Consider the following 27,693-nt stretch of genomic DNA (forward strand, 5'->3'; position numbering starts at 1 on the left):
TTACTTTTCAATACTTGACTTTTTAAGATGCATTTTAATACTGGAACCAACGGCAACGAAGTCCTATCCTGCTGCAAAGTCAGACAAATTACAACAAAAGAGATGCCTGGTTAAACTGTTTCATGCAAACTGGTTAATGACTGTGGGACATACCTTGCCTTGGGAACTTCTTTTATTGTGTTTAAGAGAACCAAGGTTCGTAGGGCCCTTGATCCACATAGGGATCACTCCTTGGCATGTCCTTTCTGTGGGCAGATCACGGGCAGGGCATCTCCCCCAGTGTCGCTGATACAAACATATTGGTGACATCTACATTACTTTTGTCTACATTACACTTTTGGTATGAGTAGCTAGATGCCACAGTGAGAAGCAGGCTTCATTCACACTGTGGTGTGTAGCTACATGTCAGTGAAAAGCTCTGGCAGCGGGAGGCAGAGGGGAAAGGCTGAGCTAGGTCACAGAGCCTGGACTCCAGCCTGAGCCCGAACGTCCCTACTCTACTTGCACTACATTGATGACATCTTCATCATCTGGACTCATGGAAAAGAAGCCCTTAAGAAATTCCACTGTGATTTCAACAATTTCCATCCCACCATCAACCTCAGCCTGGACCAGTCCACACAAGAGATCCACTTCCGGGACACTACGGTGCTAATAAGTGATGGTCACATAAACACCACCTTATACTGGAAACCTACTGACCACTATTCCTACCTACATGCCTCCAGCTTTCAACCAGACCACACCACACGATCCATTGTCTACAGCCAAGCTCTACGATACAACTGCATTTGCTCCAACCCCTCAGACAGAGACAAACACCTACAAGATCTCTATCAAGCGTTCTTACAACTACAATACCCACCTGCTGAAGAGAAGAAACAGACTGACAGAGCCAGAAGAGTACCCAGAAGTCACCTACTACTGGACAGGCCCAACAAAGAAAATAACAGAACGCCACTAGCCATCACCTTCAGCCCCCAACTAAAACCTCTCCAACACATTATCAAGGATCTACAACCTATCCTGAAGGACGACCCATCACTCTCACAGATCTTGAGAGACAGGCCAGTCCTTGCTTAAAGACAGACCCCCAACCTGAAGCAAATACTCACCAGCAACCACACACCACACAACAGAACCACTAACCCAGGAACCTATCCTTGTAACAAAGCCCGTTGCCAACTGTATCCACATATCTATTCAGGAGACACCATCATAGGGCCTAATCATACCAGCCACACTATCAGAGGCTCGTTCACCTGCACATCTACCAATGTGATATATGCCATCATGTGCCAGCAATGCCCCTCTGCCATGTACATTGGCCAAACTGGACAGTCTCTACGTAAAAGAATACATGGACACAAATCAGACGTCAAGAACTATAACATTCAAAAACCAGTCGGAGAACACTTCAATCTCTTTGGTCACTCGCTTACAGGCCTAAAAGTTGCAATTCTTCAACAAAAAAACTTCAAAAACAGACTCCAACGAGAGACTGCTGAATTGGAATTAATTTGCAAACTGGATACAATTAACTTAGGCTTAAATAAAGACTGGGAGTGGATGGGTCATTACACAAAGTAAAACTATTTCCCCATGTTTATTCCCCCCCACCCCGCACTGTTCCTCAGACATTCTTGTCTACTGCTGGAAATGGCCCACCTTGATTATCACTACAAAAGGTTTTTTCCCCCCCGCTCTCCTGTTACAGTGTGTATGGTAACACCCATTGTTTCATGTTCTCTATGTATATAAATCTCCCCACTGTATTTTCCACTGAATGCATCCGATGAAGTGAGCTGTAGCTCATGAAAGCTTATGCTCAAATAAATTTGTTAGTCTCTAAGATGCCACAACTACTCCTTTTCTTACCGCAGTTAAACAGTCCGATAGCCTGAGTCCCATGAGCATGAGTCAGCTGACATGGGCCAGCTGTGGGTGTTTAATTGCAGTGTAGATATACCCTGGGAAGAGGCATCGATTGGATGAATGGAGAGCCATGCAGGGTATGTACACACGCACACCCTTCAGGCATGTCTTTACTCACCTAACCCATGCCGCATCAGCTGCACTGCTATTTATACCTGTGCTGGGGGGAAGTGAGGGGCCACATGGATATGCACTTATCCGAAAGAAGCATGCAGTGAAGATGCACTTATTCTCTCCACTCAGCCTGGGCTCAACATTTGACAGTTTATTTTACTTTTACTGTTGATCTCAATAAGAGACGGTTATTTCACACTATGCAGTTCTTTAATCAACTCATTAAAGCTGTTCAGGCAGCTAATTATGCCTCTAGCAGAATCAGAATGTGATTAAATGCTGTTGATTCTCCTAGACCTGCCTAACTGAGTCTTTCCACTATTTCCAGACACCACCCAAAACAATGAAAGTTTCCATGGCCCTGTTACAATGGGACCTTTCGAAAGTCTGAACTTCTCCCAGCTCTGGCTTTTAAAACCACACCTCTCATTCTGCATCAGGAACAAGGCCCCCATTGTTCAGATCTTTTCCAGCAGACCTAGCAGAGAGAGTGCTTCTCTGGAATTTTCAGCGCAGAATCTAGTCTCTACTGTTTCAGAAGTAAGACTCATCGTATTCCACATTCTGCGACTTTCAACTATTTGAGACTTTAAGTCAGGAGGATTTTAAAATATCTGATGGCTTGGTTCATTTGGTAGGAAGAGGGGGTCACATTCTAATCAAATATAAGGTTTCACAGGTTCCGCATATTATCAGGCTACCTATTGAATTTTAAACACATCTTGTTTGTTAGCTTTCATGTTCTGCTGTGAGGAGATCAGAATCTTGTCTCCCATTACTAGGTTTCTAGTTTAACAGTACCTTTTTCAGTATACTCAGCTGATTATTTTGTTCTATACAATGCTGTATTAGATACATAAAGAACCATAGTCCACATAAAGAAAAGGAGTACTTGTGGCACCTTAGAGACTAACCAATTTATTTGAGCATAAGCTTTCGTGAGCTACAGCCCACATATAGGCCCCAAACCTGTACACCTGGATGTAGGGGGTCCACCCACACACTGCAGCTTGAAGAATCAGAGCCTGAGGACATCCTGAACAATCTGTTTATTTCAGGAAATCCGTTACGGAAGTTCATGCATTGTTAGGTATTTAAGGGATTTTCTTTAGCAATCATCTCTCCTCATGCTCTCTTATTTGACAGTTGAGCTCAGGTCCATTGGGAAAGGACGTTTGTGCTGAGAGTTCATGGATTTGTTTGGCTCATGACTGGGGGCAGAACAGCTCTCAGCGGAAACTTATCACCTCTGGAACTTGCTTCCATGCCTTGGGGCGACATACCCCAATAGCACAGACCTTCAGAGAATGTGGCAAAGTCTATCTCCAATTACTATTAAACACCAGTAATGTCTTGTCAATGGACAAACTTCACACAACTGTTTGGGTTTGTCAACTCTGGGAAAGTGAGTAGTGTCTATATCATGTTAACTAGTGCATTTTAATTAACACATACTAAAAGACCCCTCATTTTCCCAGTTCTGACAAATGATACTTTAAAAAGGACCCAAGAGGAAAAAATATGACGAACGTTCAGGTTTCTGTTTGGTTTCTCTAGAAACCAAAGTATTCACATTCAGGAAGCTTGGGACCAGATCTAACATCATTAAGCCAAACTTCCTCTTGTTATTCCTTTTCTTTTTAAGTAAATGTTAAAAGATCCCAACATCTTCATATTCAACAAATATCACAACAGCTATATTTACTGTATGGAATTTGGCCAGAAAAAGTACTGAAGCCTTGATACCCAAAGAAAGAAGGTAATGGATTAATAATAATAAAAAAATCCCACGAGGTAACCTAATGGTTTTTCAGATCAACATGCACCCAGAGGAAAGTAGCAAGAAGGCAGCCTCTTTTAGGACACAATAAATGGCAGGACTAGAGCCTTCAGCATGAACACATTATTGTTATTTCTTATTCTCCAACCCCTATGCTGTGACACCAACTTGAAATGACAGGTGCTGTTTCTCTATTGATTAACAAGGTGTAAAATGTATTCTCTGTGTTAAGACTTACTCAATACAGTTACCTTACACTGTCAAAGGAAGGGGTGATTTCCTCTGCCAGCATAGGAAATCTGGGCCAAATTCTATAATCCCTAGTCAGGCACAGCTCCTCTGGATTTCAGCGGGAGTTCTGCGGAGGGAAGGATTAAGGAGTGCAGGATTCAGCCCGCTGTTTTTAAGTACGTAGTAGGTCAAATGACAGGCCAGTGCTGACAGGAGGCCGACGAGGAGCGTTTTGAATGTGGGATCATATGGAATAATCCAGGTGGCATCCAGGGGCTGAGGGGACAATTGTTCAGTGGATTCCTGGAGCATGTGGGGAATGCCACCTTGGTAACACTGCTCTCCTTTTTGTCTCTAGAAACCTTTTTTGTGGGGATTCTGAGGGAGTTGGGGATCCAGGCCGGGGAGGGGAGTAGCCTGGAATTGGGGAGTAGAGCTGCTTTTTGCAGCTGTGGGGCCTCCATCTGTTCTTGGGAACTGGCCAGGAGAGAAGTCCTCCATACTGTTGTCAAAGCAACAAGAGAGCTGTGCTATCATGGGGTCAGAAGAGGGCCAGAGGAGGCGGGGGCCAGAGTGGGTGGAGGTTCAGGAGCCCCATGGCAAAAGCCCTGTTACCAACAGATTCCCTGGTATCCATGAGTTTTAGGAGCCAAACTACTTCTCCTTCCATGGAAAGGCAAATCTCTCTACACACACTTGAAGGAATGATGATAAGCAACATCTGTGAGAGGAACCTTGCAGCATTTCCTGCTCTCTCTCAGAGCTATTCCCACTTGTGGGCCAATCTCCCCTCTTAATTAGGGGGACTTGATGCTTTTCCTATTGCTGGGATTTTAGAAAGCAGATGGGAATGGGAAATCTATTCGCAGACGTTATGCTGAGCTAACCAGCACTGATTTCATACAGGTGTCTCAGACAGGAACTGCACCAGCTCCTAGAGGCTAATCCCGTAATCACTGCACCATCTACTCATTTCCACTAAAACTTTTTGGGCTGCAGAAATGTTCAGCATGTAAGCTTGACAAAAGGTACAAAGCTCTTCTACTAAAAGCCACAGTATAATGAAATTCTAACTGGCATTGGCATCAAAATCTGAAACTCAGTGGAAAATCTTTGTTCATTTTCATAAATCTTTCAGAAAGCCACGCCAGTCAGAAAAGAACAATGTGAACCTTGAGAGCCCAGTTAAACTATAGAACATTTCTGGCATTTCATCTGACACTCTCAATTCATGAACACAAAACCATGGCCATAAACAAATTAAAATGGCTGTTAGGGGCTAAAACTTCCAAGCTTCCTCCCCCCATCCCTGAGGCCATTAGAAGTAGCCCAAAATCCATTGTTTTTGTGTGTGTTGTCCTAGAACTAATGTCATTCCCACGTGCTTTGAGATCAAAGGTTTTTAATGCAATTTTATAGCAACGAATCTTGGAACAGGTTTTGCCCCCCTCCTCTCCAAGTTACAATATTGATTCTGGGTTATTTTATGATGTCTGATGGGAAACTACCCTTATTCTCCCCCTCCCATTAACAGGGCAATGGGTTTGTCTCAGCCTTGTCAACCAGAACAAAATCTTTGCTGTGTTAAATGGAAGTGTCCTGGCCTGAACTGAAGTCACATGATCAAGTTTTGGGATAGGCTGAACTCTTTGGGTGGGAACTTGGAAGCTCAGTGGAATCACAATGGCTCTAGAGAGCCAGAGGGTGTGATTCAAAATACATATTTACTATGACAAAACTACTGCTTTAGCCACCAGCTGCTTCTTTTGACACTTTTAAATATTTATACAACATTTGTTCAATTTAGATCCGTGAAACCAACGCATATGTTCATATGGCCCCGCACATATAGCAGCTGTGCAATGTTTGAAAACAATGTTTGACAAGGGATGACAGAAATTTTAGAGAATCATGGATCTGCCATAAAAGCCTCTTTTAGTCTTAACAACTTCACAATGAAAATTTACATTCATGTGAAAAACAGACATGCAATTGGAACTTGTCCTATCTGGACTGACTCATTTTGCACTTAATCATTTGTATTTATGGGGAGCCAGTTAACTGAATCAAAGTTTATTTTGATATCTTATTCTTGTTTCCCAAAGCTTATCAGCCTATTAAAAACACAAAGATGCATTCTACAAATTGTGAGCATGTGGTTCAGATTTGACGGGTAACACAAGCATGCTGGTTTTCTGCACTGTCTGCAGGTTGGTTCGTAGGTTTTTCTAGCAGGTTTTCCTGATTCTATTTTACAGGCTTGTTCTGCCAGTCATCTCCTCTGGAATTGCTTCAAAGTGTCTCCATAGGTGCATGAAAGAGAGAGATAAAACCAGCACCCTTTACCTCTGGACACAAAGGAACAAATCCTGGAAGCAGAGCACAGCCAAGCTGACCTTTTCTGTGGGGGTGAAGGAGAAATTGAATCCCTTCTTTCCAGACTTCACAATGGCAGTGGAGCTGGTCTGCAGAAGTTACTGCACCCTCAAGGCTGCTCTAGCCCCTGCAGCCAGTGCACTGTCCCCTCTTTGGAGGAGAATGACCCAGTGGATCTGAACAGTAATGGATCTACCAGCCTTGCTCCTGTCCTGCCCTGAATCCCTCCTGAGCATCTGCAGGGGATCTCTGCACCCCATGTATGGGATTCTTAAATCCTACCCTATTTCTGCAGCAGAAACACACCAGTTCTTCTGGGTCAGGGTCCTCTGAGCAGTTATGATTCTGCTAAAGAAATGGGCACAGAGAAGAGATGAAATTTGGCTGTACCCCACCTGCTGAAATCCCTGATATGATACAGATCTCACCTTCAAAAACTCTCATCGTGTTAAATGGATGATATGGAGTCAAATCCTTTTGTCTTAGTGCTATCCTGCAACCAGCACCATTGCAGTTGATGGGGCTATTTCCCTTAGTAAGGTGAGCATGTTATTCATCAAAAATCTGACTGCAAAAGACAATCCACCCCAATAGCAGGTCAAAAAAATTTTCTTAACTCTTACTAGCTCATGGTTCCCTGGGGGTTCTGGTTTGTGGAGTTCTCACATTCTATTTTAATGCTGGGGAAGCCCTGATGAAAATCCAGAAGTCGCAAGTAGAGATGCCAAGGACACAGGGCCTGTCTCATGGCCCTGTGCAGTGGGATAAATTGATGACCTCAGATGCAGTGTGAGAGATATTGATCCTTTCCTTTAGCAGCAGCAGGTAGGTCTAGGGTTGCCATTAACTTCCCCAGAAGAGGCCAAGAAGAGGAATACAAAATGGCAGCTACGAGGACCTCCACCTGCCTATTAAAAACATTTAGAACTTTTCTCAAATGGCACCACTGAGCTATTTCTGTATTTTTAAAACCATAGTTAATAGCTATCATTTGAAAACACAGTCACCGTTTAAAGCAGAGCTCTATTTCAACATTATTTTTTGTCCTGTCAAATTTTACAAGATCTTGAGAATATCAGGATTTTAAAGTTACAGAATTTCTGCATTGGGATTTTGTCATTGGGCCACTCGATTAGGTCCTAGGGAATTATCTACATGCAACCTCTACAAGCTTGGGGCCAAATGCACTAATTCCCCTTCCAAATTTCTGACTCTTGGTTGTCAGCTCAGCCTCTGTACCAGATTATCTCTACCTATAATTTAATTTAAAAAATAACCATCTTCCCCTTCGTTCCTCTGGGACTGACTGCTGAGAGGCACACACCGGGTCAGGTACTTACGTGATACACCTTGCTGGACAGAATGAGCTCGGAAAAGGCTCGGAGGAGTTTTTCTGCCGAGCCTTTTCAACAAATGATCACGTTCGTTCAAGCTGGAAAAAAAGCCAAATACACACAGTGAGTCCCTAGATAATTTCACTGCATCTCGAGTGTATTTAACCGAGTACTTTTGCTTTTTAAATAAACCAGTTACAGTGTGTAAAAAACAATTCTTTTAACTTTCTTTACATTGGACACCACCATCAGGGATCTATGATGACAGGACTCCTTCTTTTTAAGGCATAGTGGTATAAAGTGTACATCTACTCTGTCTATCTCTGAGATGCTGAGGTTGCATCATTGTGGCATCTGGGTGCCTGATATCTTGGCCTTGGACATAACTGTACTGAACTTGGCATCCCATCTTAATTGTAGTAGATAATAAAAACTTCCTTTGTAGGTTGTGCCTTAGAGAGAAGGAGCAATGTGTTTTTACTTAGTGTATGGTAAAGGCTTCTATCACACCTGCAGCATGGCTTGAAACAACCATAGAAGAAACCCACCATAATTCTTTCATGAATACAGCTCGGTTTTTTTCCCAGTGGAAAGTACAAATTTATCTCCAGTTTTTGATAAAAAAGAACAACAACAGAAATCTTCAGTTTTCACAATTCAATTTCTAGTCCTGTGTGGGCCTAAAATTAGCTTTTTAAAAGTTATTCAATTTTTACCACATGCAAATGCAAACTAGAGGAGAAAAACAAACACACCGACCAACCAAAAGAGACAGAGACAAGGGAATAGCTATTATGAATCTCTAGAAAGGTATACATGGGAGTCAATAGCTACTATCTACCATGGATATTTGCACAAAACTATTATTTCAATGTGAGTTTTGTTCACAGAATAAAAGGATAATACTGACCCTGTGGCCCTGATCCAGAAGAGCACTTAAGCATGTGCATAATTTTAAGCACATGATAGTCTCATTGACATCAGTGGGCTTTCTTATACATTTAATATTATGCATGTTTATATGTTTTGCTGGACTGGGGCCTTAATGATAGGCCTATACATCACTACATATATTTTTTATTATGAAATATATATATTAGCGTAATCTATTTTAGTTCAAAATGGTAGGGGCCTGTGTTTTCTCTCACACTCATGTAATTGTCCTGTTTGTAAAGTTATTCCTGATTTACACTGGTGCCAGTGAACAGAGAATCAGACTCATTTTTGTTAACACGACTCCATTGGCATGGTCTCATTCATACCAGCTTTACGCTGAATTTTCAGAATTCAGGGCCTGATTCTCTTCTCACTCCCTTTTTCCCAACCTCCACTGACTACAGGGACTGACACTGGTTACACTGAGATCAGAATCAGGCTACATATACTAATGACTATGCAGACATATCTGGAGTGAGGACCTAGATACCTTTTCTTGCTGACACTTAGGATTTCACATCCATGAATTATGTGAAATTTGGACTCCAAGGGGCACTGCTGCTACTGCTGTAGACAAGTAGATTTCAGTTTTAACAGGCCACTCTCTTTCACTGGATCAGTTAACTGCTTTAAACAAGAAGATGCCAGCCAGAATTTCTGAAATGTCTGTAATGTGCAATGCATCTTTGTGGGCTTTCACTCCACCTAGAATTTCATTATATTCATCTCAAAGGTCAAATCCTCTCACAGCAAACTGAACAGTGGGGACATCCATGGAGGACAAAGGGAATAATCACCTCAGGTCACTTTAGAGACTAACAAATTTATTTGAGCATAAGCTTTCGTGAGCTACAGCTCACTTCATCGGATGCATTCAGTGGAAAATACAGTGGGGAGATTTTCCACTGAATGCATCTGATGAAGTGAGCTGTAGCTCACAAAAGCTTATGCTCAAATAAATTTGTTAGTCTCTAAGGTGCCACAAGTACTCCTTTTCTTTTTGCGAATACAGACTAACACGGCTGCTACCCTGAAACCAAGTCACTTTGTGGCCACTCTTCCAGACATGTGAAGCGGGGGGGTCAAATAGCCACTGGATCCTTTCCTAAATCCTTACAGTGCAAAGAGGGCTCAGACCCCACTACACAGGACCTCAGACTCCTCTTGCACAGTGGAACTACACATGATGCATTACAAGGCAGTCCCCTGAATCCACAAAGGAGGAGGCAAGATTTGTCTCCAAGAACAGAAGTCTGCGCAGCATATGACTATTATCTTGATCTCAGTTTCTTTGCCTGACAGGGTAGGGATGGAGAATGCTAGAGGCAGGATGCTCAGCCTCTGTAGGAAAAGTGAGCCAAGTGGCTCCCGCTCTGGTGTCCCCCACTGGCAGATGAATGGAGCTTTGGCAATGGGCCAAAAAGTGAGGCACCTCCAGCCATTTTCTATCATATGGAAAGTTCCAGCATATGAGGCTTTGGAGGGAGGAGGCAAGGAGGAAAAAGAGGAAATATAAGGGGAATTCTTGGGGCTGTCAGAAACCCTTGAAATTACAGTTCCCCTGAGAAGCACACTGTGTGAAGTACTTCGTCACACAATGCAGTCAACCTGTGCAACTCATTGCCAGGGGATGTTGTGAAGGCCAAAACTATTACGGGGTTCAAAAAAGAATTAGCTAAGTTCATGGAGGATAGGGCCATCGATGGCTATTAGCCAAGATGGTCAGAGACACAACCCCATGCTCTGAATGTCCCTAGCCTCTGATTGCCAGAAGCTGGGAGTGGATAAGAGAGGATGGATCACTCGATGACTGCCTGTTCTGTTCATTCCCTCTGAAGCACCTGACATTGGCCACTGGGCTAGCTGGACCATTGGTCTGACTCAGTATGGACATTGTTATGTTCTTATTTAGCTTTTCCTACTGGTCACACTTCAGATGTATTTAAACTATGGGTTTTCTATGTCTCTATCAGTGCCTCACCATTATCAAGTACAGCAACCACCAAGCAAAGCTGGAATGAGGCAAAATACTTTCTGCATTGCCCTTTGTTTGAATAAAAATCTTTTCTTATGTCTTTTTGAAATGGCCAAATTACTTTGTTGTCACTTTTGAAGAATTCCCACTGACCTACAGATAAAGGCAGATGAGTCATAGACCTGTACAGAATAAATCTGCCTATTCCAGTTATCAAGCCACAGCACCTTCCAGTTTATTATTTTGGTTTCAGAAAGTGGAAACCTTTATAAATTCTCTCTTGTCTCCTGGAAACAAATTTTAGGAAAAAACAAAGAGATAATCCTAACAAAGTGCGCCAGGACACCCAGGACAGAGACACAAGACAGTATGAATGGTGTTTTCAAACTGTGTGTGTCCAGGAATCTTTCTGGACTGCCCAACTTAGAGCCATAGATTCCCACAAGCCTAGGAAACTGGCACTTGTTATCCAAGGGAAGGTGGCTACGCCTTGCAGGATCCTGGGCTGTTTCTGTTCAGGTTCTAATGTTGTAGAAAGTCCCATAGTTTGGAAACCCTTTGGCTGCAGAAATATATTTAATTATTTCTGACACAGAATCTTCTTTAAAGCATGCTCAGAGGTTTGTGCGGGTTTTTTAAAATGCTACTTGGAAGAGCTTTGGTTTGCATCATTTTGGAAAAGGCTTCCAAAGCTTGAAAAACAATCCTCACAGTATTATTAATTATTATTTATGTTAGTGTAACACTCAAGGGCTCCAGGCAGGATCAGGGTCCCATTGTGTTAGGTGCTGTATGTAGACGTAGGAAGAGCCAGTTCCTGCTTAAGGAGCCTACATTTTAAAAAAGACAAGTGACATATGGTGGGTGGGGATTGGAATATAATCAAGCACACGTTTATATAAATGCCTGAGAATACCTGCTGCTTCTCAGCCTCTCCTTTCTGTAGGTGCAGACACCAGAGTCTAGATGTGTCAGGAGCAGCAGAAGAAAGGCTTTCTTGCACTGCTTCCCATTTCTTCCTGCTGTGGGGCTTCACCATACACTTACTGAAAGCTCACCCTGGGTTTGTGTTGGCCAACTCACTGAGTACATCTTGGTGTTAAAGGGCTAGATCCAAAGCCCAGTGAGGTCCAGGGTATCATCTACTAACTTACATGGGCTTTGGATCAGGCCCAGTCAAGTACTGAATCATGAACATCTACATTCCGATCTAATTACCAGAAAGCTCTTTTGAGAGGAATGTGTATCTAATACCCATAACCAAAAACTTCATTTAAAACCAGGTAAGGCTGCTTAAGTGTGACATCACCTGACACAAACCCTTCCAAGTAAGGAAATGCCAAGTTAAGAGACACCTTTTTACTGTACTCTCATGCCCACGCTGCTATTGAAAGACTCTACACCTCCACAGGGAATTTCTTTCTGCCTCCACAGATAAAGAAAACACACAGACCTTATTAATATCCCTCACACTGTAGCATAAAACCTTAACCACAATCTCATGCTTGTCCCACAGACATGCACTATGCCACACACTTACCTTGTGCATGCCTGTCACCACTGACCATTTGCTGAGGTTGCTGAGGTCACAATTGTGGGTTTGTGACCTCAGTCAATACTGCTTCTGTGTTCAGTGAGACTCTGTGCAGGTGTGTGAACTAACCCACATGGAACTCATGCATGATTGGGCTACAGACTGCAATGGAAAGTGCATCGGGGGCAGAGAGATGACAGGTCTATTAACATATCTGGTGAGACCACACTGGGAATGCTTCATACAGCTCCGGGCACCTCAATAACAGGACAATGTTACCAAACTGGAGCTAATCGAGAGAATATTCTTATGGGGGCCAGAAGGACAGATTTATAAGGAAGAATTAAAAGAAAGAAACATAGAATCATAGGGTTAGAAGGGACCGCAAGGATTAATGTGTTGCTTGTTTAAACAATGACTCTGTGAGAGTTGAGGGGGAAGAGATATAATAATTGTTTACAACTATGTGAGGTGTAAAAGTACAAATGGTGTAGAGGAATTGCTTAAAGTGATATAAAGGAGTTATGAAGTAAAATCAAAGCAATGATAATTTAGGATGAATACTCAGGAAAATGTCCTTAGAATGAAGATGAAGATTGAGGCACAGTCTTGCGAGGAAGTGGTACAAAATTCATCATTTGAGTTATTTAAAACAAGACATTTAAAACAAGGTGTCCTTCAGGGTTTGGTTCTTGGTCCTATTCTATTTAACATATTTATCAATTACCTGGAAGAAAACATGAAATCATCACTAATAAAGTTTGCAGATGACATAAAAATTGGGGGATTGATAGATAAGGAAGTGCACAGGTCACTGATACTGAGTGATCTGGATCATCTGGTAAGCTGAGCACAGGCACACAATATGTGTTTTAATATGGCTAAATGTAAATGTATACATCTAGGAACAAAGCATGTAGGACACACTAATGGGATTTGGGCCTCTATCCTGGAAAGCAGTGACTCTGAAAAAGATTTGCAGGTAATGGCAGATAATGAGCAGAACATCAGCTCCCAATTTGATGCTGTGGCTAAAAGGGCTAATGCTATCCTTGGATGAAGTAAACAGGGGAATCTTGAATAGCAGTAGAGAAGTTATTTTACCTCTGTATTTGGCACTCATGCAACTACTGCTGAAATACTATGATAGTTCTGGTGTCCACAGTTTAAGAGGAATGTTGATAAACTGGAGCAGGTTCAGAGAAGAGCCTCAAGAATGATTAAAGGATCAAAAAACCTGCCTTATAGTGATAGACTAAAGGAGCTCCATCTATTTACCTTAACAAAGACAAAGTTAAGACCACAATCTGTAAGCACCTACTAGGGGAACAAAAATTTGATAATGGGCTCTTCAATCTAGCAGACAAAGGTATACCATGATGGCTAGAAGCTCAAGCAAGACAAATTCAGAGTGGAACTAAGGTGCAAATTTTTAAGTGACAATAATTAGCCACTGGAACAACTTACCAAGGGCGGTGGTGGATTTTCCATCACTGGCAAGTTTTAAATCAAGACTGAATATTTGTCTAAAAGATCTGCTCTAGTTGAAACAGGAATTATTTTGGGGAAGTTCTATGGCTGGCATTATTCAGGAGGTCAGACACAGTGGTCCCTTCTGCCTTTGATTCTATGAATTAACAACATAGAATATATTGTATACGGAACTTCCCTGCACTGGCTGCCTGAGATGGTCAAGACAACCTATTAGGTCTTTACCATTTCCAATGTGTATGATTCTTCTTGGACTATATCAATAACATGGCACTTGTTTGTTAAAGCTGCTAAGGAATTGAAGGGACATCTTAAGGTGATACGTTATCATTTCAAATGATGACTTTTTCTATCCCATGCACAAAGTCACTCTTGCATCCTGGGTCTTAATTGTTCTAAGGCATCAGCTGAGATGCTTAATAACTGTGCTAAAAAAGTGGTTTTTGTCCTTTTTTCCCTCCAACAAAAGCAAACAGGCCCTAAGTCTGGGCAACAAACATCTGGCTTTACACATTCAAATGAGGAGCATCAAAACAAACAGAATAATTCACAGCTGACCACAAGGTCCCGCTGGCTCATTTGTTCGAGTAATTAAAAAAAGATGAGCCTCACCACCAATTAACCTACTGAGCACTAATTAGCGTTAACGAGGATTTGAGGTACTTGGTATAGCTTGACCCAGAAAGTCCTCCAGAGTTCACTAATTGGCTGGTGGCAAAAGCAGGGCTCACAAAGAAGTGAAGGTTAAAGTGGCTGCAGATGTCTCACTTAAAACAGAGTCTACCTGGAAAATATACGCATTGGTTGGGTTAATTTTTTTTTCTTTAGAATTGCATCAGAATCTCAGTGGTGATTTGCTAGCAGAGCTGCAGAATATAGGCAAGTTATTTATAATGGACAAGATGATTTAGGATTTTTTCTTAACCTAATGTGCCTGGATTATTTAAAACGTTTAGTCCAATACAAACACAAATATATGAGATGGTTTGTTTTTTCCTGCCCCTGCAGTATCCTGCAGGAAGAAATGTAATATTTGTAATTAAAACCTTGACAGAGCCATAAAATCTGCAAACAAATTGTAAAAATTAAAAAATGTGTGTGTATTCTGGCTGCTATCCCTCTACCCTCTGAATACATAGTAAATACAAGGCTGAAGTATGACCGACAGACTCCTAAATATAATAAAATATAGAGGATTACATACAGAAGTTTGAGCCAACAGGACAGGAAAATGCACAGCTGGTTTTCCCGTGACTTGAACAACTATGAATCCCATTACCCTTCTATCTGCAGGTACAGCATCACAATTTCTTCTAGTCAGTGCAGTAGCAACATTTAAATCATGGGAAAGCTGTGATAGAAACCAGAAAAAACTCATAGTTCAAGCTGAAATTCTTCCCCCTTTAAAGGGACTAGTAAGTGGGCCCTGATTTAATATGTTGCTTTCTGCTGTGACACATCTTGTTCCATATCTTCTTGTCTGAGGTCTCTTCCTCAGCTCTGATCCTGCTCGCTCAGAAATAATGCCTCTTGAGCCAGTGGTGGTACACCAGGGCAGAGCAGTGTGAGAGGAGAATCAGATCCCCTTAACTTCAGTTAACTGAAGACTTTGTTGTGAGTCCGATAGTTTCCCTTTGTATCTTTTCTAAAGTTCATAAATAATTTTAAAAGTACCTCGACATTTCTGTTGCTAAAAATGTTTTCCTATAGGTTGCATGATTTGGGGGGAGGTGAATTAAACCTAGTTATGCATTTCATCTGCCCCTTACAACCAATAGTTTAGCCTGGATTTTGCTGTTTCTATGTTGACATCAGTTCTGTTGCTGAAAATAACATTTCAATACACTGTTGAGAGAAGGAGAAAAGAACAAAGCCTCATGTTGAAGAGGCTCAGGTTTTCTTCCAGCTTTGGTCACCTCTAACAGTCACTATACCATTTACATGTAGATAAGTGTTTTTCATAGGTCCCCTTGCTCCCCTGAATCAGCCCATTTCTAACAGTAATTTCTACTAAAGGTTAATCAGAGAATTATACATAATGAATTTTACAGCAGCACAACCATGGCACAGGGGATTGGTTAATAGAGTCCTACCCGGTTACTAGAGTGTACCAATTCTTTTGGAGAATTCTTTCACTTCTTCACCACACTCATCCCCCCCACCCTCTCTCTCGCTCTAATCTATATAAGGTTTTTCTATGTCATCCAGCACTCAGCATAGTATCTAAGCACTTATGGTGTCCTGGTCACTGTTGGATCATATCCCCCATTCAGAGCCCATCAACATAGCTTCCTAACTGGCCTTAGGAGACTGATTCACAGGAGGACCCCTCCCCCATATATCCCTGATGTCTGAGGGCATTCCCTCTACACTATCACTAGGCCACAAATGCTAATTTAATTTGTTTTCCTTTTAATAAACATTTTAAAAAATTGCTGATTTAAAAAAAAAACCCACTGTATTATGTGAGTTCCTGAAAGGGAAAAAGCTAAGATGGAACTATGCAATAGCAAGAGATGGCTGAAGAAGAGGGGTATGAGGTGGCTTCAGAATGAGTAGAATGGAAAGGAAGGTTGTCATGGACTGAGAACCTAGTTAGATTAAGCAAATCCTGTGAAATTAGTTTAAGGTGACATTTACCCTGGTACTGAGGACTCATCAACACCCTGTGCATTACTTAAGTCCCACTTAAGCCCATAACACAGATCTTAAGAGGAGCTGTAAACTGTGCCCATTTATGAGAGAGCCCTGTACAGGTGTGAATTTCACTCTCGGTGAATAGGTGAGTGGGTAAATTGAGTACTAATCAGCTGGCTTTTGGGCGTGTCAAGAAAAACAATGACTCTTACATGTCATGATGATACGCACAAGTAGCCAGGGGCTTGTGTTGGTTTGTTTCTCAGTTGCAGTTCATGAAGGAGAGGTGTTATTTTTGGTTGTCTGGCATCAGGTTGATGGAATGTTTTACTCTGTAAGATCAATCTGGGTTGGAGGTCTTTTTAATTTTAAAAGCAAACAGACTTTACTGATAATGAAGCTGCTATGTAATCAGCAGAGATCTCCAGAGAGCTTCTTGAGGAAGTCATTTATGGCAGGGGTGTTTGATACCAATATCTGAAGTGTATAATTGAAATCTCCAGCCTTTTCTTTGCAAAGTCAGCCTCTCGGCACATATTCAATATGTCACTCAAGTAGGGAGACAAATAAAAACTAGCCAAGAGCTTTCTGTTTCTTCCTGTAAATATGCAATGAACCATCAACAAACACTAAGAACCAGGTTATGGCTGGGGCACAAAGTGTAATCGGGGAGTGCAGAGAAGTGCACAGTGTTGCCCTAGATCGGTAGGTGAGTGACCCAGGAGCTGGGCATTTTTTCATCTTTACAATTCCAGTAGATTTTTCAAGATTCTCTGAGAATAGAATGACGAGTTATTTTAAACACAAAACAAAGACTTATCAGTAGCCCGAGAGTCTGAGTTTAACGACCGATTGTATTGTTGTCCTCTCCCTCTTTCTATGTACCTTAGAGATGATGACAGTGTTGCAGTCAGGTTTCTAGAGGTTACACATCTGATGCCTGGGTCAGCTCAGCTCCCAGATAGCTTTTACCATCTGTTTATCCTCATCAGATGTTATGAAGGTTCAGAATATCACACAACATACATGCTGCTATTGCAGTAGCAATGCGATCGTTATGGTTTATGAAATAGCTTGGTAGCAGGAGGCCTTTATTTTACTGTATTTCAAATGCTTGACAGTTCCTTTTACATTGTACATAACAGTTGAAACAGAAATGGCATTATATGGAAATCTGGGGCCAAATTCTTCTCTTTTTTCTCCCCAGGCAACCACACTCAGGAAAGTCAGCAAGGCTGCATGGGTAGAAGTGATTTTTAGGGTTGGTGTCCTTTTTTTTGTTTCAAATTATGTCTTGCTGAAGATAATACTTTCCTACTCATGGCCCTGTAAAGACCACTTGGACCATCCTTCATTTTTCAGGTTGTTATAACTGGAATTGTATTGTAACCTTAACTATAAAGGGTACTACCAAGTGCCTACTATAATAAATGTAAGTTAGCCACCTAGGAAAAAGAAATAGACAGCACAGATACAAACAAAGCAATAAGCCTGAGATAGTCAAAGCACCGTTCATTTCAAAGTGCTTCAAATATTTTATATACTCATAGTGTGTGCGTAGGTGTGCACGTGTGCATTACTATTAACTGTCCCAAATCGGCATCAACACAGAGCTAAGATAGCTCCGTGCTGCTTCAGCTAAACTTAAACCTTTGAAAACCAGGAAATGAAGAGTGATTTATTGCTTTCCAACCATCCTCACTTTAGTATCAGTGCTGTTTACTTCTTCTCCCTAAGTGCATCACTTTTCACTTACTGTGGGTGCTGGCAGTATCCTCTATAGATAAGGTTGCAATACAGTTCCAATTATAACATTCTTTTCCTACACACTCATATGTTTCGGACACAGTCACCTTTGAGGTTGAAATTTTCCATGCTTGGTCTCTGCTCAAAAGTGATTTGTTATTGGAAAGTATGAACAAGATCCATTCAATCATTTTTAACTTTGGAAAGGGTAGGAAATATACTTTTCTTCTTAACTACTCATTCCCCCCTCCAGCCCCTTTCCCCCCGCCAACAACCTCTTTTACCAGATTTTTTTTTTTGAATGCCAGGCCACTGTAAAAACGGATGAATTTTGAAACTGTCTGGGCATAGTTCTCAGTGCAGGCTACGGCATTTGCTTGGTTTGAAAAAAAAATCTGGTTGGATTGAGTTCTATGAGTATTTGGTAACAGCCTACTGGATACGTATACTGTGTAGTTCTAGCCATGTGGGGCTCAGGATATTAGAGAGACAAGGTGGGTTGAAAGCTTGTCTTTCTCATCAACAGAAGTTAGACCAATAAAATATATTATGTCACGCACCTTGTCTCTCTACTGGGTATGGAGTATTTTCCATGTAGCCTTCCCTTGTTAAATGCAACCCTTAAAATAGAGCTCTTTGGGCTTGTCTACACCACGCAGATTTTAGCGATAAGGCTGTGTCAACACAGCCTTGTCGCTAAAAGTCAGCGTGTGTGAACGTTCTCTGCTGGTATTTTGTCGGCACTTTTGCCGAAAAAATACTTCCAGCCCCGCGCGCGGCGACAGATTTGTCGCTCCTGCCGACAAAGCCGCGTTCACATTGCTATTTGCATCAGCAAAACTTTTGTCTTTGCGGGAGGGCTTTTTTAAGTACCTGTGAAAGACAAAAGTTTTGTTGACAAGTTCGCAGTGTAGACATACCCTTTGTTAGTGATGTATGTCATAATAAAACATATAGGATGCAACTTCTCTTCCCTCCCCCGTGGGAGTGGGCAAAGGAGGAACTCAGGCCAAAGAGACTGCTCAAGCTATAGACTGGAGCTGTTGTCATGGAGCAGTTCTCCTGCTGTGCAGCCTGGAGGGAGGATTCCTTCCCCTTCCCCCTGTTGAGATCTCTAGAGCTTAACCCAGTAACTCAGAATTAAGCACTGGGGAGAAGACTAGCCCCTTAATCAGTACTCATTCTCATTTTGTTATGTCCCCACTGTTCCCACCTTTCCATTTCAATTTGCCGCATAATTTTGTCCTGTGTGTTTGTACCTCCTTCAGCTCTGACGTAGTCAGCCGATTTGATCACAGCTTCAAGCCTTACTCTGGATCATTGTGTTTTTTTAACTTTCTTCACTATTTTTTGGAAGGATAATTATTTGATAGGAATTATCAATGTGATGTGATGCGAACCTACTGTACTGTGGAGGGAGCAAGTATAATTCTGTTAGTTTGTTCTATAAGCTTGATCTAGCAAATTGTCACTTGGAAAAAAAATTAACCACCGTGTTTATCTTTGCCAGGGCTATAGCTGATTTGCTGAGATGCTTCCCAACTGAAAGCAGGATCAAGCCTTGTGATTTGAAATGTCTTATGCAGAGGGATTGAAACAATACAATACCGGAAATTAACAATACATATGAAAATGAAGAAAATGAAGAAAAACCTGTCATTTCTCCTTATCTACATCCAGATAAAATGGGATAGCATAAAATAAAACTATATATATATATATAAGAGAGAGGGAGAGGGAGAGAGGGAGCATTGATATAATTTTATAAGCCTTTTGCTAGTTAAAAGAGCCTAATATCTTTTTAGTAGAAAAACTGGGAGAAAAAACCATAAATGACAATCACTTTATTGTGTACGTTGATGGAGAAATCGTTCCTTTCCTGAAGTGGTGTGAAGAACATCTGGAAAATTTGCTAAGAAGTCCTAAACCTCAAAAAGAAAATATACCTCTCAACTGCAACCGAATTTTATTCTCAACTGCACAAGATGGGCCAGATTCCGATCTCAGAGTTGTGTAAATCTTGAGTAAATCCACTGAAGTCAACATGTAAACAAGATCAGAATTTGGCACAGTGTATACAATGCAATTTACCAACTTACAACACATAAGTATATTTGTGTTCAGCAAGATCAAGCCATTCTTTTGTATCTGTTGATCTGAAGTGCTTTATTGAAACGGTCTCCCTCTCTCAATTGTATGCTGATTGAAATGCATCAATACAAAATGACAAAAGGCTAGTACTCGGAAATATAACGAGCCCAAACCTTGATGTTAATGGAAAAATTCCCATTGACTTCAATGGCAGCAGGATCAGGCCCTTAATTTATGCAGAGGCTTGTTTTAAAATATGTTTTAGCAATTCTATTTTTTCCTTTGTAAGACTGGAGGGTTTACAGCATTAGGCTACAGTACACAGTAGGGGGGCTGAGTCAGATTTCCTTGACTCTACTCTTTCTTCTCTCAAGGGGCCTATTGAATGAGCAAGCCTTCATAAGTTCCTGTGTCAGCTGGCTGAGCACTGATGGGGTCCTACAGTATCGAAATGACTAGATAGGCATCTGCATTCATGGACTAAGTAAAGCAGAAGAGAAGATAAACCAGATAGCTTGCTCTAAGGAGGGAAGGCTAGCCATGCAGCTCCTTTTACCAAAGCAACAGAGTAAGTTGGACTCAGCAAAAAGCACTTAAAGGAAAGAGAATCTTAACCACAATGCAGCTGCTCGTTGGGAAGAGACACCACAGAGACTGCTCTTTAACAGGATCTGCTCTTTAAACTGCACTGAAAAACAGTGTTGGTTTTTCTTACCTGATGATAAAAATAGCTGTCTTTTAACGTGACTTTAAAGACAGTTTAAATCATCAGAGTCAAAGAAACAAAGTGTAATGAAAAATCCTGCATAGAAGTACACTCAAAGAACAGGCCTACACCTGGTTGGCTCGGAAAACTGATTTTGCCTATTCCTGTGTTATTTTACATAGGGCAAGAAGGGTAATGTTGCATCACAGTTCCAAATGATTTGGGGGAATTCTTCCCCTTTTCTAAATGATATGGACACTTTGCAGTTACAACCCAGACAAGTCCTTCAGCGCCTTGTAAGGGATGGAGTAAACTATTAAAGCATCAATATTATTCAGTATAAAATAAAAATCTCCTAACCCCCAATAAATAAACCCTGAAGGAAGTTCTCTATGCAAGTCTGAGACATAGAAACCCTCTTGAATATCAAAATTCACATTCACAAAGCAAAGTATTTCACTGCTTTATTCACAGCCTATTGGTTGGACACAGTGATAATAAACGGACATGGATTTTCAAGCTAAAAGTCATTTTGGTCCCTAATCAGTCTTTATTCAGACTAAACTCGCACTGATTTCAATGAGAGTTTAGACAGAGGACAAACTAAATATGACCCTCTAAATTTGGCCCTTTATGAGCCATGATTAAAAAGGGTATTAACAAGTTTTAATTCAAAAATTTCTCCCCAGTTATTTTCAGAGTCACTTATCTATGTGGATCCGTAGAAAATGTGTTTGTTTTCTTCATGTAAATCTCACATAGCTCCTTTGTTCAGGTGTCCATGTTTGCTTTGGCATGTAAATTGCCCCCTCACCTTTCCAAACTCATGTAAATTTAGTGCTAAATCCTGCCTTTTGTTACATGAGTGTGCCAGGGAGACTATTTCCTTCCAGGACCAAGGCTCACTCAGGTTGCAGCTGCACTGGATTCCGGCCCAGCAGTCTCTTGAGTGTCAAATTAGGGAGTGGCTCATGAGCCTGCAGATCCTTCACAGATAGCTTGCTGACTTGGGGGCATGGCAAAGCATCCACTCCCTCTGCACACACAGAGGATTGTGAAGGTTTAGGATGCAGAATGTGTTGTTCTCCTTCCCTTGAGCTGTCTACTTCCCAGCACAGGGAGGATGGCTCACTGAACCGAGCATATGGCTGGCTCTGCTGTTTCCTTAACTCGCCTGCTGGTCGCAACACTGGTGAGTAAGGGCAGAATTTTGCCCTTAGTATTTAGGTCATGAATAAAAATGATTTAGGTTCTAGAAACTAGTCAGATGGGGTTAAGATTAAGACGAGTTTAATGTAATCAATGAAGGGGAGCTGTTTAATTTTCATTCATCTCAAACATTACAACTACAAGTGTGTTTCGTATAGATATTCTGATTTTGGATACTTGTGCAAGACTCCCACTGACAGGTTTCAGAGTAGCAGCCGTGTTAGTCTGTATTCGCAAAAAGAAAAGGAGTACTTGTGGCACATTAGAGACTAACAAATTAATTTGAGCATAAGCTTTCGTGAGCTACAGCTCACTTCATCAGATGAATGCATCCGATGAAGTGAGCTGTAGCTCACGAAAGCTTATGCTCAAATAAATTGGTTAGTCTCTAAGGTGCCACAAGTACTCCTTTTCTTTTTACTCCCACTGATGACACTGAGAACCTACCCAAGGCCAGGTTTCAGAGTAACAGCCGTGTTAGTCTGTATTCGTAAAAAGAAAAAGGAAAAGGAGTACTTGTGGCACCTTAGAGACTAACCAGTTTATTTGAGCATGAGCTTTCGTGAGCTACAGCTCACTTCATCGGATGCATCCGATGAAGTGAGCTGTAGCTCACGAAAGCTCATGCTCAAATAAACTGGTTAGTCTCTAAGGTGCCACAAGTACTCCTTTTCCTTTTTCTTTTTACCCAAGGCCAGCGTGTAGTCCATGGTGCCATCCTACCCAGCTTTTAAAAACAAAAACAAACCCATCTGCAACCCAGAAGATAATTTGTGCCCCACTCCATAATGCCATGTGCACTCATGACTTCATGCGGTTTTTGAATCCCTTGCCGTTAAGCTGAAAAGTTTGTAATATCCAGAACGTGCTTGCATAAGTGTTCATAAGTCCCTCTCTTATCTTTAATTGGGTGTGAAGTATTTTGTGATACTTTTCTGTGAAAGACACTATACAAAAATAGTGTACACCACATGGGATATGAAAGCAGATCCTGATGACAGCCAGCTTATCTCCCAGCACTGCCTGAACAAAGCATACATCTAGTGGCTATGTTTTCAGAAATACTTCCAACAAGTGCTAACGTTTACTTTGAGGGAACTGGCAGTCCGGTGCAGTTTTAATATAGCTTTACTCACCCCACTAGAAACAAGTGGACTCTAGTTACTCACTTCCCTTCCTAGGTAGTTCCAGGGTAAACAGAGATATCATGCCATCAGTGGGGGCACCCAGCAGGAGCAAGCAAAGGAGCACAAATCACAGTGCTCCTGATTCCCAGCAGCCCTCAGGAAATTTAAAAAAACCCAAAACCTATAGCCAAATGAGATAGACTGCAGCTCAAGGAAATCCCCAGTATGCCTCTTTCCCATCTCCCTCCCTTCCCAAAGGACCAGCACATGATTTCAAGCAGGTGTGAAAGAGCCAGCAGACAAACAAAGGAGATAAAAGACATAATTCCAAGGAGCACTCAGGAGGCCACATCATAAGCATGACACACCAACCTCTAGCAGACTGAGGCACTCCACCATTATCTACTTCACAGATGGACCACCCAGAAAATCTGGGATCAATTAGGAGGGAGAAAAAAAAATGCATGGGAGGGTGGGGGGTTGGGAAGGAGGGCCAGGAGGATTCCTTACATCATCTCCATGCAAGCGTTTCGAGACTGAAGTGAATCTATATGGAGGAGGAATGCAGATTAAAGTGTTTGCAGTGAGACTGCAATAAAATAAAAGGCTATGAAAACATGCGACATCTGAATGAATTACAACACAGATGGTAAATTTAGAAAAAGCCACAACAATGTGTAAACATAAACAGGGAAGCCGATCAAGTTCTAGGAGACATGTGCACATAAACAGCTTAAACTCCAACTGCTTCTTGATGACTATTAATGGTATTTCCTCCTGGTTTCACAACCCAGAGAGGCATTATGCAAAGACAACAGTTTTACTTTCCCCCCTCAATTGGTGTCAATAACAGACAGTTAATTTTGTCAGTAAAATGCAAACCAACATAACTCAGAAATACAATTGCGTATTCTGTACAAATACATGAACCACCCTCACAGCAGATTCCCTAATAGTTTAACAGAACTGAATGCCTGGGGGCTGAAGACAGCTTGTTCTCAGAGGAGTGCTCTGGACCCAATTCATTCCACTGGTCCAACAGGATTTGAGATTGTTGACTTTAGTTCACAGTGCAAAGCATATATCTTTAAACAAGCTTTTGCCTGATTTTCAACAGGGCTGAGCACGTTCAGTTCCCACTGACTTCAAGGTGGTTGCTCAGCACCACTAAAATTTAGGCCATTTTTATTTAGGCATCTAATTTTAGGCTTTCAAGTTTCAAAATTTTGGTCTGAGCCTTTTACTTTTGTTGACTTCGCTCACTAAAGTTGCTTATTCATTTTAAATGATTCTAGGTTCACCCTAGCACCTTTGCATGTGGCTGCAATTTATAAATAAAACCATACATTTGTAGTACTCAAAAGCAGCAAGACAGAAAGTGACTCACTGTTAATTAAAATGACCCCTACATATTTTGTTTTTTTTCTTTTTGTTTTGTATTATTTTTCCTTCAATCTTGATCCCTGAAACTGAGATCTGGGCACTAAGGACATATTATACAAACATATTAGAATTCATACTAGGGAATCTCTAAAGCTTTTCAGTGTATTAGTCATGGTGGCAAATTCACTTCTTGGCAACTTGTGACTTGGTAGGCACTATCTGTAGAGAAATTAAGCTGAAAATTTATTATCCAGCTTGTCTCAGCAGCAGCTACAATACGGCAATTAGTTTACCTTAGAATAGACATCAAAGACTCAAAGGATGACCTTGCCCTGGAAGAATGAAATCTTTTTAAAAGCCCCATTCCACTCAGTTTGCTAGTTTATAGGGTTTGCTAAAATCCAGTTTAATGATCATGTAGTTTCTTAGCAGGTCATGTGGTGCCATATTGTTTAAGGAACACAAGAATTAGTTATAAACCCTTTTTGAACTCAGAGAGCTTTCCGATTTGCTGAGGCAGAGCCACTTTCTAAAGACGTAAATGAAACTGTCTGAAGGAAAAGCCTCACTATGATTTTCTTTAGCTTCTTTCACACCAGACAAAAGTTCCCACACAATATATACACTCCCTTACAATGAAGCATTTAATAACAGCAATACATTCAGTCCATATGGCGGGGCTAGAAGGGAGAAGCGCAAGTGACTATGCTGAGAAGTCTGTACTCACAGCCCTGTAAATTAAAGATGAAAAGTGAGAGCACAAAAGCTGTGAGGTCAGACTAACTGGGCCAGGTACCAATGCAGACCTTATTTTCTGTTTTCCATTCCGCCTTTTAATGCTGGCCTAAAATTTTTCATGTCCAGAGTCATAGCCAACCTTTTTTCTCATCCGAACATTTGATCAAAACTCCTGATACCATCCAATATACAACAAACTTAGTTTAGTCTGCTCTGGCGGCCAAGTGGTAGTGGTACATGCCATCATGAAGAAGATCTGAGTTGGAGTCTCAGATTTGGCTTTATGCAGCAATAATACAGGAGAGATGAAGTGGAAAAGATGGATTTAAAAAAAGAAGTGGGTGGATAAAATTGAGGGGGATACTTAGGACCCCACCTAGAATTAGGTCTGAATGAAAAAAGAAACTTGGGGGTGGGGGTGAAGGAGGAGAAATGTCTGTTCTTTAAATTAGGATGGAATTGCCCCACCTCTTTCCATTACTATCACGAAGCACAGCTTTTCCCAGTTCTTTGGTTTTGGTTTCCAGCTCCTGAACCTGCTCCAGCAAAGTTTTATGGTAGGTATGCTTGGCCCTGTATCACAAGGAAAAGACAAAAAACCAAAAACAAAACACACATAAATGTTCACATGGCTGTAAAAGACCAAATTTCCTTCTCAGACAAAAAAGGCACAGAGCCTTTGATTTGGGAAGATTTGGGAAACAAGGCAATGCAAGAGTGTACAAGCACGGCAATTAGTCCAGATTCATAATATCTGGGTAATGTTACGTGAAAAGGGCAGAACTGAAGACTATAAACTCAGTATAGTTCATCTTCTTTAACAGAACACTCTGTCTGTGTAAAACTGTGCAGAACTGCTGGACTCCGGAGACCTGACACCACTGCCATGGGACTACTTAAGACCCGGTCATCCAAACAAAAGAGCAGGGTTTCACTGAATATTCACTGAAGTAAAGCATGATTCCGTTTCGTCCTTTGAGCCATACATTGCAGTGCACTGAAAACCTGATTACAGTCTCAGATAATCATTGCCATTCAAACCTTCTAATTTTCATTTATGAGTATTGTGACACTGCACCCCAAATTCTTCATAGTGATATTATTATGATATGATTATAGCATAATTATGGTGTGTTTTATGCAAGATAAGTCATGTGAGACGTCATTAGAAAAGTTATGATTTGCTGAATATGATTATCCTATTTGTATGCATGTATCATTTTTGTATCTGAAGTTATGAATATTGACTATATATCTGTATTTCAAATGTAGTTACACCTGGGTGACACCCACTAGACAAGATGCTTTCTGCTTAGATAGCTGGTTGGGAAGGGCCTATTCAGGGCAATGAGCCATTAGGGGAAACAACAGGCCTTAGGAGAACCTTATCTCCCACCTGGTGAACCTTCCTGGAACACTCCAAACAGCCTGAAACTAATGGCTGCTATGACTCTACAAGGACATGTGACCAGGCCACATGATTGTAGACTCCATCTTGGGATGGTCAGTATTTTTCCACAAACCAGTCTGGGAACCAAGTTTTGAAACAAAAGGTTCCCACCATATGCTAAAGCTATATAAGGCAGGGAGTGACATCATCTGTGGTGCTTCACTCCCCACACTAGAGGACTCCTGAAACATTTGAGGAACAAAGACTGAACTGGGGGAAGTGCTGGACCCAGGCTAAAGGGATTTCTAGCCTGTGTATGAAGACCTGAGAAACCCAAGCTGTAAAGCTAATGCAACTTGTGCCTTAAGAATCTATAAGCCTGCCTGTACCATCAGTTAGGCTGAGAATCTGCTAATTCATATCCAATCTATTTAGTATATTCAGCTTAGTTTGCATTTTTTGTTTATTTGCTAGGTAATCTACTTTGATCTGTTTGCTATCCCTCATAATCACTTAAAATCCATCTTTTGTAATTAATAAACATATTTTATGTTTTAATCCAAACCAGTGAGCTTTGACTGGAGTGCTTAGGCAAAATCTCTGCTTGGTTATCACAAGTGTGCATTGTCCTCTTCACATTGAGGGAGAGGAGGACCGGGTAATTAAACCCATATACTGGCCAGATTTGACCAGAGCAGGACAGTACTGCTCTGGGGTCTAGGCTGGGAAGCTGGTGGTTAGAGAGCCTGTGTGTAACTGCAGCTGGGTGTGTCCCTACTGTGTGAATGCTGTTGAAAGTGAGGCTGGAGGGCTTTGCAGCTTATCACAGCAGTACAGTGTGAAAGGGAGCCCAGGCTGGTGGGTTAGAGGGCTCAGTGGTACCTCAGTTCCAGGTGGCAACCCGGGGGGAACCAGTCACAAGTATTTCCAATCTTGCTAGACTTAAAAGATGCTTCCCTC

At 41.4% G+C, this 27,693-nt stretch overlaps 1 protein-coding gene across 2 annotated transcripts in view; it reads right to left on the reverse strand.

Annotated features, from left to right (window-relative positions):
• Nucleotides 1-27,693, reverse strand: part of ATP8A2 (ATPase phospholipid transporting 8A2) — a 674,656-nt gene that overhangs the window by 16,062 nt on the left and 630,901 nt on the right. For both annotated transcript variants that reach the window (XM_074958618.1, XM_074958626.1), the window contains exons 35-36: nucleotides 25,812-25,916; nucleotides 7,777-7,868 (exon numbers count right to left, since the gene is read on the reverse strand). In XM_074958618.1, coding sequence (XP_074814719.1) covers nucleotides 7,777-7,868; nucleotides 25,812-25,916 — 197 coding nt within the window. The remainder of the gene's footprint in view (nucleotides 1-7,776; nucleotides 7,869-25,811; nucleotides 25,917-27,693) is intronic.

This window comes from Natator depressus, chromosome 1 (genome assembly GCF_965152275.1).
Source record: "Natator depressus isolate rNatDep1 chromosome 1, rNatDep2.hap1, whole genome shotgun sequence".
Taxonomy (NCBI): Eukaryota; Metazoa; Chordata; order Testudines; family Cheloniidae; genus Natator; species Natator depressus.